Below are 13,635 nucleotides of genomic sequence, written 5' to 3' on the forward strand. Positions count from 1 at the left end.
TTTGTTTCAACTTTATTACATTTTAACTGTTCTCTACCTTTTATTTCTTTATTGTCTTTCTCTATTTTTCTTTTCCACCCCCACTCTTTCCCTCTGTTTTATTCCCCCTTTTCTTACCTTTCTTCCCCTTTGCTTCCCTTTTCCCCCTGGCTGATGGCTTCAACCCAGTGGCGGCTATTCCGCTGGGTACCGTGCTGTGTAGCCAGCACTCACACGAGAGAAAAACATTGAAGGGGAGACAGAAACCAAGTGCCACAGCAAATGATTCCCATTGCCACCAATGACCCACACATATTCAGTGAACACCCTGACCAAAATTTCAGAATGTCGCCTATCATAGGTCCATTTGTTGCTTATTCTTGTCGATCTATGTTTCATCCAATACCTATAAATATTTTCTCAACTGTCTTCCCAATCCCCATGAAATTAATATTCAAGGACTCCCCAATCCCTAATCATGGCCTGTTGTCTTATTTGAGCCTCACACCCTTCATATACATCTTGTTGTTCATTGTGAAGCCCACTAACCATCCATGTCACTTGGATCTTAGTGCCAGAGATAAGATTCCTTAATTACAATTTTCACTCAACTTATTTATTTATTTTTTATTGGTGTCACAAGCAGGCTAACATTATCACTGCAATGAAGTTACTGTGAAAAACCCCTCTCCGCCATGTCTAACCCCGTTTTCACACGCAATACACTTCAGACAGTGAATGTTGGTGGTGGAGGGGAAGGCCATTCTAAAACGTGTTTTCTTTCCTTCTTTCCCTCAGCCATGTCTGGCCTGATAGTTCCCCCGATGTAGAGGAGACTCGCGCATGACGAAGGCAAACAGCTCCGCAAGTCAACGGATGGGTCAAGCTGGAGACAAGGCCCGACGTCATCCATTTCCTTTTGTCTGTGCTCCCCATCCTCCCACCCCGCCACCACCCCCCCCCCAAATTTGAGATGTCTCATGCAGCGACGATATTTTATCCGTGGACTCGTGGGCTTTATATTTCGAGGCGAGTGGAAATACTCTGGAGCGGCCATCCACGAGTTGAACGGCGTGAGGTGTTGTGCAGGAGATGGACAGCGAGTTTTCCCTCCCGATTCCTGTCCCCTCCCCATTCCCCCTCCCTCTGCCAGACAAACCCCCCTTCCACACACCACCCCCTCACCCCCCCCCCACATCTGCCTTCCTTCAAGTCGGGCCAATGACGGTGGGCTATCAACATTTCTAAAAAACCCAAACCAAGGAGGGGGTCTTCCTTTCCCTCGATTTATTTTCTTCTTTCTTCTCGGAGGGAAAGAGAGAAATGACACGGTGGAACTCTTGGAGGAGAAGGAAGACATTCTGAAAATAGACAACAAATGGCAGCAGTGTAAAAAAAAAACTGAGGAATGTTTTTTGGAATCAAAATCAGTCCCAGGCGATGCCAAGACTGGTGGTGAAGAGAATTTGAGAGACTGTGCTCAGAGGGAATCAAAGGGAGGGTAAAGTTGATTCCATTGTCAGTGAAGGCTAGATCCCATCAGGCCCTTTGACCCCCACATAGTTATGGTGGTCTTTATCATTGACTGGAGTACACCAATCGGTGCACTGTTCCTGGGGCATTCTGTTTCTGCAGAAGGTATAGTGACCGATTGTTCACAGGTTATTAGGAACACTAATTATGTGACAAGAATTCCCTCTCCCTCTCTCTTTCTCTCTCCCTCTTTCTCTCTCTCTCTCTTACCTCCTCTTCCTCTCTTGCCTCCGTGGTCGAAATCCATCATCCACAATCAACCCTTTAGCGAAGCACGAAGGGCTGGAGGAACTTTCTGAGGGCCCTCGGTCCGACTGGTCGGGTTTACGTCCCACGGCTTGTCGAAAAATTCCGGATGATGCACGCTTCGCCATGCAGGATTTTCCCAGGGTCTCAGACGACTCCGCCCAGTGTTTTTAATTCATGGTTGAGGTCCCAGCTTCCCTGAGTGCTTGACGTTTTAACAGATGGCACCATTCTGCTCCATGACCCATTGTCAACAAAACAGGGAGAGTAGCCATCCATTTCCAATTCACTGTGGAACACAGTATGGCAAGATAGAGCAGAGGTGAGTTGCTGCTATGATCTATGTCAATGAGTATCGCCTCAGAGTCAGAAGGTTATGGATTTAAGTTCCCCTCCAGAGATTTGAGCACAACATCCAGACTAACCTTAATATGCAGTACTGAGGGAAGCACTGCACTGTCAGAGGTGCTGTCTTTCAGATAAGACTTTAAGTGGAGGTTCTGTCAGCCCTCTCAGAAGGGTGACAAAGATCCCATTATACCACTCTGAAAAAGAGTAGAAGATTTCCCCCTGGGGTCTTGGAACAACACTTATCCATCTCTCCATCACCACCTAATCAAATGATCTAGTTATTATCACATTACTATTTGTGGGAGCTTGCTGTGTACAAACTGGCTGCCACCCGTCCTGTGTTACACCGATGACTTCAGAAGTACTCCATTGGCTATAAAACACTTGGGGGACATCCTGAGGTTGTGCCAGGCACTAAATAAACGCAAATTCCTCACTAGCACGCCATTTGCAGTTTGCCTCCAGTATCTTTACCTTGCTGTCCACCTGACCACACTCACTCTAGTTCCTGTTTGGTGTTAAGCACAACAGGTTCAGATTTCCAATGAGAGAGGCTAGCGGAGTCGTAAGAGTGTGAGAAACAGGAGCAGGAGTCGGCCATTCGGCCCCTTGGGTCTGCCCCCGCTGACTCACTCGCTCCGAGTGCAAGTGTGTAGACACTTCACCTCACTGCACTTTGTGTAACGTCCCATACGAGCTGCAGATTCTGATCTTATCAGGGATTAACAGGGACCAAACTTAAATGAAGCACGATGTTGTACAAAATGGTGTTTGCTGAATTGTAAACTTAACGTTGCAAAATCTGATCTTGTCGGACTGTAGACAGGAACTGAACAGGCAATTTCTTGGACTCCTCAAGGGGCCATGCTCAGTATGGTTCGATGGTCTTGTACGTGTTGCTGGAAGGAGATTTGTTGCTTTTGCATTGAAAGGTTGAAATAATCTGGTTCTGGAGTGACGTGGCAGGTGGAAGTATTTAGCTGACAATCGTCTTCCTTTTTGCCTCTATTTCACCAACTAACTCTTGCCCCATTTTGTGATTTGGTACTGAGATGCCATCTGTCTGGTCTGTCAGAGATGTCATCTTGGGGGTTAGGTGGTAAACCAAGGCTTTATCTGCCAGGTCAGTTAAAAAGGAAAGATTCACTCCCACTATTTGCGTACCAGAGAGGGAGTTCCCTTGCTGCCCCAGCCAACGTTCTGTCCCCAGCCAAAGGCAAAAAGAAAAGCAGAACTACCAGCCGTTCATTCACTTTCTAATGTTTGGAATCTTGCTGTGCAGAAAATGGCCTCTGTCTTTCCTACTTAGCTGCAGAAACTATATTTCAAAATTGTTCACCTTCCGTTACTTAATTTCATCCAAAGGGAATTTAGCTGTTTGGGAATAGGGCAGGAAAGTGGGATTTGTTTTGTTTCTTTTGGGGATGTGGGTGTCGCTGGTTATCAGCCAATATTCATTGCCCAACCCCAATTGCCTTTGAGAAGGTGGTGGCGAGCGGTCTTCTTAACCCACTGCAGTCCACGTGCTGCAAGGACAGCCATAGTGCTTACTTTTCAGTTGCGGGTTCGTCATAACTGAATAGCTTTGATTTTAATTTGATTTGATTTATTATTGTCACATGTATTAGTATACCGTGAAAAGTATTGTTTCTCGCGCGCTATACAGATAGAGCATACCGTTCATAGAGAAGGAAAGGAAAGGGTGAAGAATGTAGTGTTACAGTCATAGCTAGGGTGTAGAGAAAGATCAACTTAATGCGAGGTAGGTCCATTCAAAAGTCTGACAGCAGCAGGGAAGAAGCTGTTCTTGAGTCGGTTGGTGCGTGTCCTCAGACTTTTGTATCTTTTTCCCGACTGGAGAAGGTGCTCGGTAATTAAGACCAAACTGATTGCTGTGGGTCTGGAGACACATGTAGGCCAGACCAGGTAAGGATGGCAGATTTCCTTCCCGAAAGGGCATTAATGAACCAGATGAGCTTTTAATAGCAATCCACAATAGATTCATGATATTAAGTTTTTTTTTCATTAGAAAATTCCCTTTTTTTATTAATCAATTTTAAACTCCCTTCAGCTGCTGTCATGGGATTTGAATTTTTAAGCATTTATTAATTCATGGAATGTGGGCGTCGCTGGCTGGGTCAGCATTTATTGCCCATCCCTGAGGGCATTTAAGAGCCAACCACATTGCTGTCGGTCTGAAGTCACATGTAGGCCAGACCAGATAAGGACGGCAGATTTCCTTTCCCACCAGTTGGGTTTTTATGACAATTGGCAAGGGTTTAATGATCATAGAATCCCTACAGAGCAGAAGGAGGCCATTTGGCCCATCAAACCTGCACGGACAACTATCACACCCAGGCCCTATACCCGTAACCCCATGTATTTACCCTGCAATTCCCCCTGACACTAAGGGTCAGATTAGTGTGGCCAATCAACCGAATCTGCCCATCTTTGGACTGTGGGAGGAAACTGGAGCACCTGGAGGAAACCCACGCAGACACGGAGAGAATGTGCAAACTCCACACAGTCACCCTAAGCTGGAACCGAACCCAGGTCCCTGACACTGTGAGGCAACAGTGCTAACTACTGTGCCACCATGCTGCCCCAGTCATTAGACTTTTTAAATTCCAGATTTTTATTAAATTCAAATTTCACCATCTGCCGTGGTAGGATTCGAACCCGTGTCCCCAAAGAATTAGCCTGGGTCTCTGGATTACTAGTCCAGTGACAATTTACACCATTAGAGCTTTAGTCCAAACCACTAGTCAAGTAACATTACCACATGCTACTAGCACCTCCCTGGAACTGACATAGGAGATTAGCCAAGATCTTCTTAAATGGCGAAACACGCTCAAGAGGATCAGACATGCTTATTCTTATATTCTTGTGTTCCAACTTGAGATATTCCTGAGAGAACAATAAAGAGCTATATCAAGAAAGGCTAATCTAGCTTTCTCCCCAACAATAACCCATTAACTAATCCCTATGAAGTTTCTGTCCTCGGTATTAATGAAACTCATGACTTGAAGCAGATCAGTTGCCACAGTTGATAATGGAATTTTATAGATATGTATCTTCCTGGCTTATTTGTGATTGAGATTGCAGAGTGTGTTTCTCATGCAGTGTGCACTGTCCACAAGATGCACAACAGAAGGTGATGGCCGAGTGGTATTATCACTCAACTATTAATCCAGAAACTCAGCTAATGTTCTGGGGACCCGGGTTCAAATCCTGCCACGGCAGATGGTGGAATTTGAATTCAACAAAAAATATCTGGAATTAAGAATCGACTGATGACCATGAAACCATCGATTGTCGGAAAAACCCATCTGGTTCACTGATGTCCTTTAGGGAAGGAAATCTGTCGTCCTTGCCCGGTCTGGCCTACATTTGACTCCAGAGCCACAACAATGTGGTTGACTCTCTACTGCCCTTGGGTAAGTAGGGATGGGTAATAAATGCTGGCCAGCCAGTGATGGCCATGTCTACAAATGAATAAAAAGAAAGGAACTTGCCACCACTCCCTCGAGAGCCTCCTAAACCCATAACCTGTCCCAGCTAAAGCAACAAGGTCGGCAGGCACATGGAAACACCCCCCTCCCAAACCACCCACCATCCTGATTTGGAATTATATTGACTGTTCCTTCATTGTTGCTCGGTCAAAATCTTGGAACACCCTCCCTAACAGCACTGCGGGTGTACTTACACTACACGCACTGCAGCGGTCCAAGAAGGTTCACCACCGCCTTCTCAAGGGAAATTCTGGCCTAATTAATGCCGCACATATCCTGACAAATTTTTGTTTTCAGAAAGCTGATATTATTGAAGTGAACATCATTGCAACAAGATCAGATTTTGTAGTGTTAAGTAGGGCCTTACAGCGTGTGTTAGATTCTCTGACGCACAGTTCTTGGGGCAGGGTTTCCACTGTTTAAAAAGAAAAAAAAATAGTTTCATAAGCAACTTGTATCTCAGTGCAAATAATTTCTAAAGAATACTAAGAGTCTCGTAGAATGGGCTCAGAGATGAAGTTCTTTTTTCTGTAATATTGGTAGTTCTAGATGCTTGTTGAAATGCAATATTTGCTTTCTCTTTTTTGTAAGCCAAAAGTTTCCTTGTTAAGTAATAAAACAGCAACAAAGGGACACACAAGATAAATCTGTCGAATGGGGAGCAAAATATGTGTTGAGAGGTGATGTAAACGTGGGGGCTATGTGAGAGCAACAACGTGCATGGAAATAGCATCTCGCATCTTTACAGAATCATAGAATGGTAACAGCACAGAAGGGGCTGTTTGGCCTGTCTTGTCCGAGCTAGCTCTCCAAAGGAGCAATTCACCCATTGCCACTCCCTTGCCTTTTCCCTATAGCTCTGCATTTTCTTTTCCCTTCCAGGAAATGATCCAATTCCCTTTCGGAAGTCTCGATTGAACCTGCCTCCCCGTTACATTCAGTCAGCGTACATCAGATCCTCATCACTCACTGAATAAAAGGGTTTTTCTTCACTCCGCCACAGCTCCATTTACCAATTGCCTCAAACCTGCGCCCTCTCATTCTCGATCCATCCACCAACGGGAACGATTTCTCCCTATCCACTCTGCCCAGAGTCCTCATGATTTTGAACACCTCTATCAGATCTCCTCTTGACCTTCTCCCCTCCAAGGAGAACGGTCCAAATTCTCCAATTTTTCGAGGTAACTGAAGTTTCCCATTCGGTAAACCATTCTCATGAATGGTATCTGCACTCCCTCTAATCACTTCACATCCTTCCTAAATTGTGGTTCCCCAGAAATGTCCTTTTGAATTGCCTCGATTGAACCTGCCTCTACCACACTTCCGGGCAGTGCATTCCAGACCCCAACCACTCACTGTGTGAAAAAGCTTTTTCTCCCATCATACTTGCTTCTTTTGCAAATCAACTTAAATCTGTGCCCTCTCGTTCTTGATCCCTTTCCAAGGGAACAGTTTCGCTCTGTCTACTCTGCCACCGTGCCGCCAGATAGAGTACAGTGGTTAGCACTGCTGCCTCACAGCTCTAGGTTCCTGAGTTCAATTCCCGGCTTGGGTCACTGTCTGTGCGGAATCGGCACGTTCTCCCCGTGTCTGTGTGGGTTTCCTTAGGGTGCTCCGGTTTCCTCCCACAGTCCAAAGATGTGCGGGTTAGGTCGATTGGCCATGCTAAATTGCCCCTTAGTGTCCCGGATGGGTAGGCTAGAGGGATTAGCAGGGTAAATGTGTGGGGTTACGGAAATAATGTGGGATTGTTGTCAGTGCAGACCCTTCTGCACTGTAGGGTTTCTATGATTCTATGATTCTACTCTGTCCAGCCAGTCCCCTCAGGATTTTGAACTTCTCTATCAAACCTCCTCTTAGCTGCCTTCTCTCTAAGAAAAGTCCCAACCTCTCCAATCTATCCCCATAGCTGAAGTTTCTCATCCCTGGGACCATTCTTGTAAAGTTCTCTCCAATGCATTCACATCCTTCCTATAGTGTGGTGCCCAGAACTGTACACAATATTCCAACTGAAGTCCAACTAGTGTCTTGTATCAGTTCAGTATAATCTCTTTGATCTTGTACGCTATGCCCCTATTAATAAAGCCCAGGATCCTCTATACTTTATTAATTGCGCTCTCCACCTACCCTGCCATCTTATATGATCTATGCACATCCACACCTATATCCCTTCACTCCTGCACCCCTTTTAGAATTGTATCCCTCATTTCATATTTTCTTTGTTACCACAGTGCATCACATTACAATTCACAGCGTCTGCCACCTAGCTGCCCACTGCACCAACTTGTCTATGTCCTTCTGAAGTTTTATACTGTCATCCTCACAGATTACAATGTCTCCAAGTTTTGTATCATCCTCAAATTTTGAAATTATCCCCTGCACCAAGATTTAGATCATTAATATGTATCAGAAAAACCAAGAGTTCCAATACCAACCTCTGGGGAACTCCACTACGAACCTTCATATACAGTAAATGACAGAACCCTTAAGAGTATTGGTAGGCAGAGGGATCTGGGTGTACAGGTACACAGGTCACTGAAAGTGGCAATGCAGGTGGAGAAGGTAGTCAAGAAGGCATACGGCATGCTTGCCTTCATCAGCCGGGGCATTGAGTTAAAAAATTGGCAAGTCATGTTGCAGCGTTATAGAACCTTAGTTAGGCCGCACTTGGAATATAGTGTTCAATTCTGGTCGCCACACTACCAAAAGGATGTGGAGGCTTTGGAGAGCGTACAGAAAAGATTTACCAGGATGTTGCCTGCGATAGAGGGCATTAGCTATGAGGAGAGGTTGGAGAAACTTGGTTTGTTTTCACTGGAACGACGGAGGTTGAGGGGCAACCTGATAGAAGTCTACAAGATTATGAGAGGCATGGACAGAGGGGATAGTCAGAAGCTTTTTCTCAGGGTGGAAGTGTCAATTACTAGGGGGCATAGGTTTAAGGTGCGAGGGGCAAGGTTTAAAGGAGATGTACGAGGCAGACTTTTTACACAGAAAGTAGTGGAACCCGTTGCCGTGGGAGATAGTGGAAACAGATACGGTAGTGACTTTTAAGGGGCGTCTTGACAAATACATGAATAGGATGGGAATAGAGGGATATGGTCCACGGAAGGATAGGGGGTTTTAGTTCAGTCGGGCAGCATGGTCGGTGCAGACTTGGAGGGCCGAAGGGCCTGTTCCTGTGCTGTAATTTTCTTTGTTGTTTGTTCTTCCTCCAGCCTGAAAAATACCCTTTATCCATTACTCTCTGCTTCCTATTATTCAGCCAATTTTGCATCTAAAGTGTAACTGACATTTTGCCCATATCAACCCTCTCAGTTGCCTCTTCAAAAAAATGCCAGCAGGTTAGTTAAACATGATTGTTCCGTGACAAATCTGTGCTGTGCTCATTAACCACCATTTGCCCAAGTGACCAATTAACTTAGTGCTGAATTATCATTCATAGAATCATAGAATCCCGACAGTGCAGAAGGAGGCCATTCGGCCCATCGAGTCTGTACTGACCACAATCCCATCCAGGCCCTATTCCCGCAACCCCACGCATTTACCCTAGCTAATCCCCTCAACACTAGGGTCAATTTAGCATGGCCAATCAACCTAACCTGCACATCTTTGGACTGTGGGAGGAAACCGAAGCACCCGGAGGAAACCCACGCAGACACGGGGAGAACGTGCAGACTCCACACAGACAGTGACCCAAACTGGGAATCGAACCTGAAACATAGTAATACAGCCCTGAGGCATTTCACAGGAAAGATATCAGGCAGGTATCGTTACATAAGGAGACATTGGGGTAGGTGACCAGAAATGAGTTTGTATAGTGCAGGAACATGTAGAGTTTGTGGATGTACAAAGCATTTCCTCTACTTCAGTGGCTCTGTTTGGTCTTATATGAGTTCAACACATGTACACACAAATTTACTGCCTAATTTTGATGCCACCTTTCAACATGGTTTGTGGGGTAGGCCTGGGTGGGTGGGGAAGGTGGGTTGGTGGGTCAGTGGGGATAATGAGTTATTTTGTATATTGGGCATGGGAGGAAAGGAAGGGAGCATGGATGCCATTGCTCAGAATGTTCCACACTGAATCCTAAAACACATTACAGGAGGATCAGATTGCAGAGGTAAAGAGGGAGCTTCCAAGAGTAGCTAAGGATAAAAGCTCATTGAGAAACCAAACCCACCTCATGATCTGTGGAAGGGAGAAGTTCAAAGGAGATCTGAGGGGCAAGTTTGTTACACAGAGAGTGGAAAGTCCATTACATGCTGCCAGGGATGGTAGTGCATGCAGGGGGTGTTTAAGGGGCTTTTAGATAAGCACATGAATATGCAAGGAATAGAGGGATACGGACCAAGGCCAGGCAGAAGGGCCAAAAACAGAAAATGCTGGAAAATCTCAGCAGGTCTAACAGCATCTGTGGGGAGAGAATAGAGCCAATGTTTCGAGTCTGGATGACCCTTCGTCAGAGCAGAAGGGATTAGTTTAATTTGGTGTCATGTTCGGCACAACATCATGGGCTGAAGGGCCTGTTCCTGTGCTGTACTGTTCTATGTTTCAAAGGCTACAGTGATAGTGGTGTCTGGAAAAGCAGCCTTTTCATGCTGAGCTCGAAGGAGTATGTGATGGGACAGTGCGGAGAGAGCCTCACTCAGTATCTAATCCGTGCTGCGCTGGGGGTGTTCGATGGGTGCGGTGTAGAGGAGGATATATTTTGAATGTGACCTGTGAGGTATTCCTGCCCTGGGGAGTGTGGAGAGATCTTTATATTGAGCCAGACCTGCGAGTGATCGTCACTGACACCGGATATGAACAATAAAACAAATTCCAATCTTAGCTGCACTCACCTCTCCAATAAGCACAAAATCAAACTCAGCAAAATAAATTACAGAGGATGTGTTGCAATCTAGGAATGCTACAGCGAGCTTTTACAATACTGAACACCCACACACACACACACTGGCACAGGAGTGCCAGATACAAGTTATTGCTTTGACTGGTATCAGACCAATTTCCTCAGAGTGAATAATTGTGAAAACAATTGTCCAGAGGGGTAATTTTTTACCCAGAGGGGTAATTTTTTCACACAGAGGGTGGTGAGTGTCTGGAACAAGCTGCCAGAGGTAGTAGTAGAGGCGGCTGGAATTTTGTCTTTTACAAAGCAGTTAGACAGTTACATTGGTACGATGGGTATAGAGGGATATGGGCCAATCGCGGGCAATTGGAACTAGCTTAGTGGTTAAAAAGAAAGGGTAGCATGGACAAGTTGGGCCGAAGGGTCTGTTTCCATGCTGTAAACCTCTATGACTCTGTGTTGGCTTCAATCATGGTAACCACAGCGATGGTGCTATCGGTCTTAGCATCCCACGGACTCGGGGGGAGGGGAAGGTCAGAGCAGTGGTGTGGGACATCAGCTGAGGTTCCAGCTCCTAATCCCTGTTGCCTTATGGAAGTTGGGATGGGGGATTATTAAGGATTTCATAACTCGGCATTCTGTGGGTTGAATTTTCCGGCCGCGCTTGCCCAAAACCGGAAAATCCCACCCGAGGTCAACAGACCTTTGCACGGTCCATGTCCCGCCCGTTACAATTCCCGTGTGTGTGTGCGGTGTGTGTGAGTGTGTGTGTGTTTGTGCGTGTGTGGTGTGAGTGTGGAGTGTGTGAGTGAGTGTGTGTGTGGTGTGTGTGTGTGTGGTGTGTGTGTGAGTGTCTGTGTGTGTATGTGTGTGGTGCATGTGTGTGTGGTGTGTGTGTGTGTGGTGTGTGTGTGAATGTGTGTGAGCATGTGTGTGGTGTGTGTATGAGTGTGTGTGTGAGCGTGTGTGTGATGTGTGTGTGTGAGTCTGTGTGTGTGAGCGTGTGTGTGATGTGTGTGTGTGAGTGTGTGTGTGGTGTGTGTGGTGTGTGTGTGAGTGTGTGTGAGCGTGTGTGTGGTGTGTGTATGAGTCTGTGTGTGTGTGAGTCTGTGTGTGTGAGCGTGTGTGTGTGATGTGTGTGTGTGAGTCTGTGTGTGTGATGTGTGTGTGTGTGTGTGTGAGTGTGTGTGTGAGTGTGTGTGTGTGCTGTGTGTGTGGTGAGTGTGTGTGTGATGTGTGTGTGTGAGTCTGTGTGTGTGATGTGTGTGTGTATGTGAGTGTGTGTGTGAGTGTGTGTGTGTGATGTGTGTGTGGTGACTGTGTGTGTGATGTGTGTGTGTGAGTCTGTGTGTGTGAGCGTGCGTGTGATGTGTGTGTGTGAGTGTGTGTGTGTGAGCGTGTGTGTGATGTGTGTGTGTGAGTGTGTGTGTGTGTGAGTGTGAGTGTGTGTGTGAGTGTGTGTGTGAGTGCGTGATGTGTGTGAGTGTGTGTGTGTGATGTGTGTGTTGAGTGTGTGATGTGTGTGTGGTGAGTGTGTGTGTGTGATGTGTGTGTGGTGAGTGTGTGTGTGTGATGTGTGTGTGGTGAGTGTGTGTGTGTGATGTGTGTGTGGTGAGTGTGTGTGTGTGATGTGTGTGTGGTGAGTGTGTGTGTGTGATGTGTGTGTGGTGAGTGTGTGTGTGTGATGTGTGTGTGGTGAGTGTGTGTGTGTGATGTGTGTGTGGTGAGTGTGTGTGTGTGATGTGTGTGTGGTGAGTGTGTGTGTGTGATGTGTGTGTGTGATGTGTGTGTGGTGAGTGTGTGTGTGTGATGTGTGTGTGGTGAGTGTGTGTGTGTGATGAGTGTGTGTGTGTGATGTGTGTGTGGTGAGTGTGTGTGTGTGATGTGTGTGTGGTGAGTGTGTGTGTGTGATGTGTGTGTGGTGAGTGTGTGTGTGTGATGTGTGTGTGATGAGTGTGTGTGTGTGATGTGTGTGTGGTGAGTGTGTGTGTGTGATGTGTGTGTGGTGAGTGTGTGTGTGTGATGTGTGTGTGGTGAGTGTGTGTGTGTGATGTGTGTGTGGTGAGTGTGTGTGTGTGATGTGTGTGTGGTGAGTGTGTGTGTGTGATGTGTGTGTGGTGAGTGTGTGTGTGATGTGTGTGTGTGTGTGATGTGTGTGTGATGTGTGTGTGGTGAGTGTGTGTGTGTGATGTGTGTGTGGTGAGTGTGTGTGTGTGATGTGTGTGTGGTGAGTGTGTGTGTGTGATGTGTGTGTGGTGAGTGTGTGTGTGTGAGTGTGTATTTGCTCACACATACTTGATAAGATTACCCAGTTATTCAATGCTGCCCCCACGGTCGAGGTCAGAGGAAGTCAGGGGAAAAGTGCCAATTGGAGTGAATGTCGTGCTCGTGCCCACGTCAGCTGACGGAGGGCTGGCAAGTTTCTCAGGCGGCCCATTTTTCTTTCAGTTTCCAATGTTCTCATTTCTCCTCTCCTTGTCATGAAGGCACAGGGATTTTGTTCACGATTTTCTTACCCAAGCGATTCGGAATGAAATCTTCCCTCATCCCAACTTCCATAAGACCATAAGATACAGGAGTAGAATTAGGCCATTCGGTCCATCGAGTCTGCTCCGCCATTCAATCATGGCTGAAAGGTTTCTCAACCCCATTCTCCTGCCTTTTCCCCATAACCTTTGATTCCCTTACCAATCAAGAGCCTATCTATTCTGTCTTTAACACACTCAATGACCCAGCCTCCACAGCCTTCTGTGGCAATAAATTCCACAGATTCGCCACCCTCTGGCTGAAGAAATTCCTCTTCATCTCAGTTCAAAAGGGTCATCCCTTTACTCTGAGGTTGTGCCCTCGGACCCTAGGCGCCACCACTAATGGAAACATCTTCCCCATGTCCACTCTACCCAGACTTTTCAGTATTCAGTAAGTTTCAATGAGTTTCCTCCACGCAGCCCCCACCTCCCCTCCCCCCCACCCCGCCCACCCCCCCATAATCACCCCTCGCTTTTCTCCCCCTGCATGACTTCCCCAACCACCCCCCCCCCCCCAAGCTAAGAAGACACTGAGGCCAATTGCAACAACCAAACTGCTTAAGCTCGTCCACCTCGGTACAGACTAGAAAACCGGACTTGGCACATTCTAGTCTTGAAAGCCTGGTGTCTATAA

At 46.5% G+C, this 13,635-nt stretch overlaps 1 protein-coding gene across 2 annotated transcripts in view; it reads left to right on the forward strand.

Moving 5' to 3' along the window:
- LOC144500844 (transcription factor COE3-like) overlaps positions 1-11,892 on the forward strand; it is a 174,934-nt gene extending 163,042 nt beyond the window's left edge. For both annotated transcript variants that reach the window (XM_078224323.1, XM_078224330.1), the window contains exon 10: positions 778-11,892. In XM_078224323.1, coding sequence (XP_078080449.1) covers positions 778-809 — 32 coding nt within the window. In that variant the 3' untranslated portion in view covers positions 810-11,892. The remainder of the gene's footprint in view (positions 1-777) is intronic.
- The last annotated feature ends 1,743 nt before the right edge of the window (positions 11,893-13,635 follow it).

This window comes from Mustelus asterias, chromosome 1 (genome assembly GCF_964213995.1).
Source record: "Mustelus asterias chromosome 1, sMusAst1.hap1.1, whole genome shotgun sequence".
In the NCBI taxonomy this organism is placed as follows: Eukaryota; Metazoa; Chordata; class Chondrichthyes; order Carcharhiniformes; family Triakidae; genus Mustelus; species Mustelus asterias.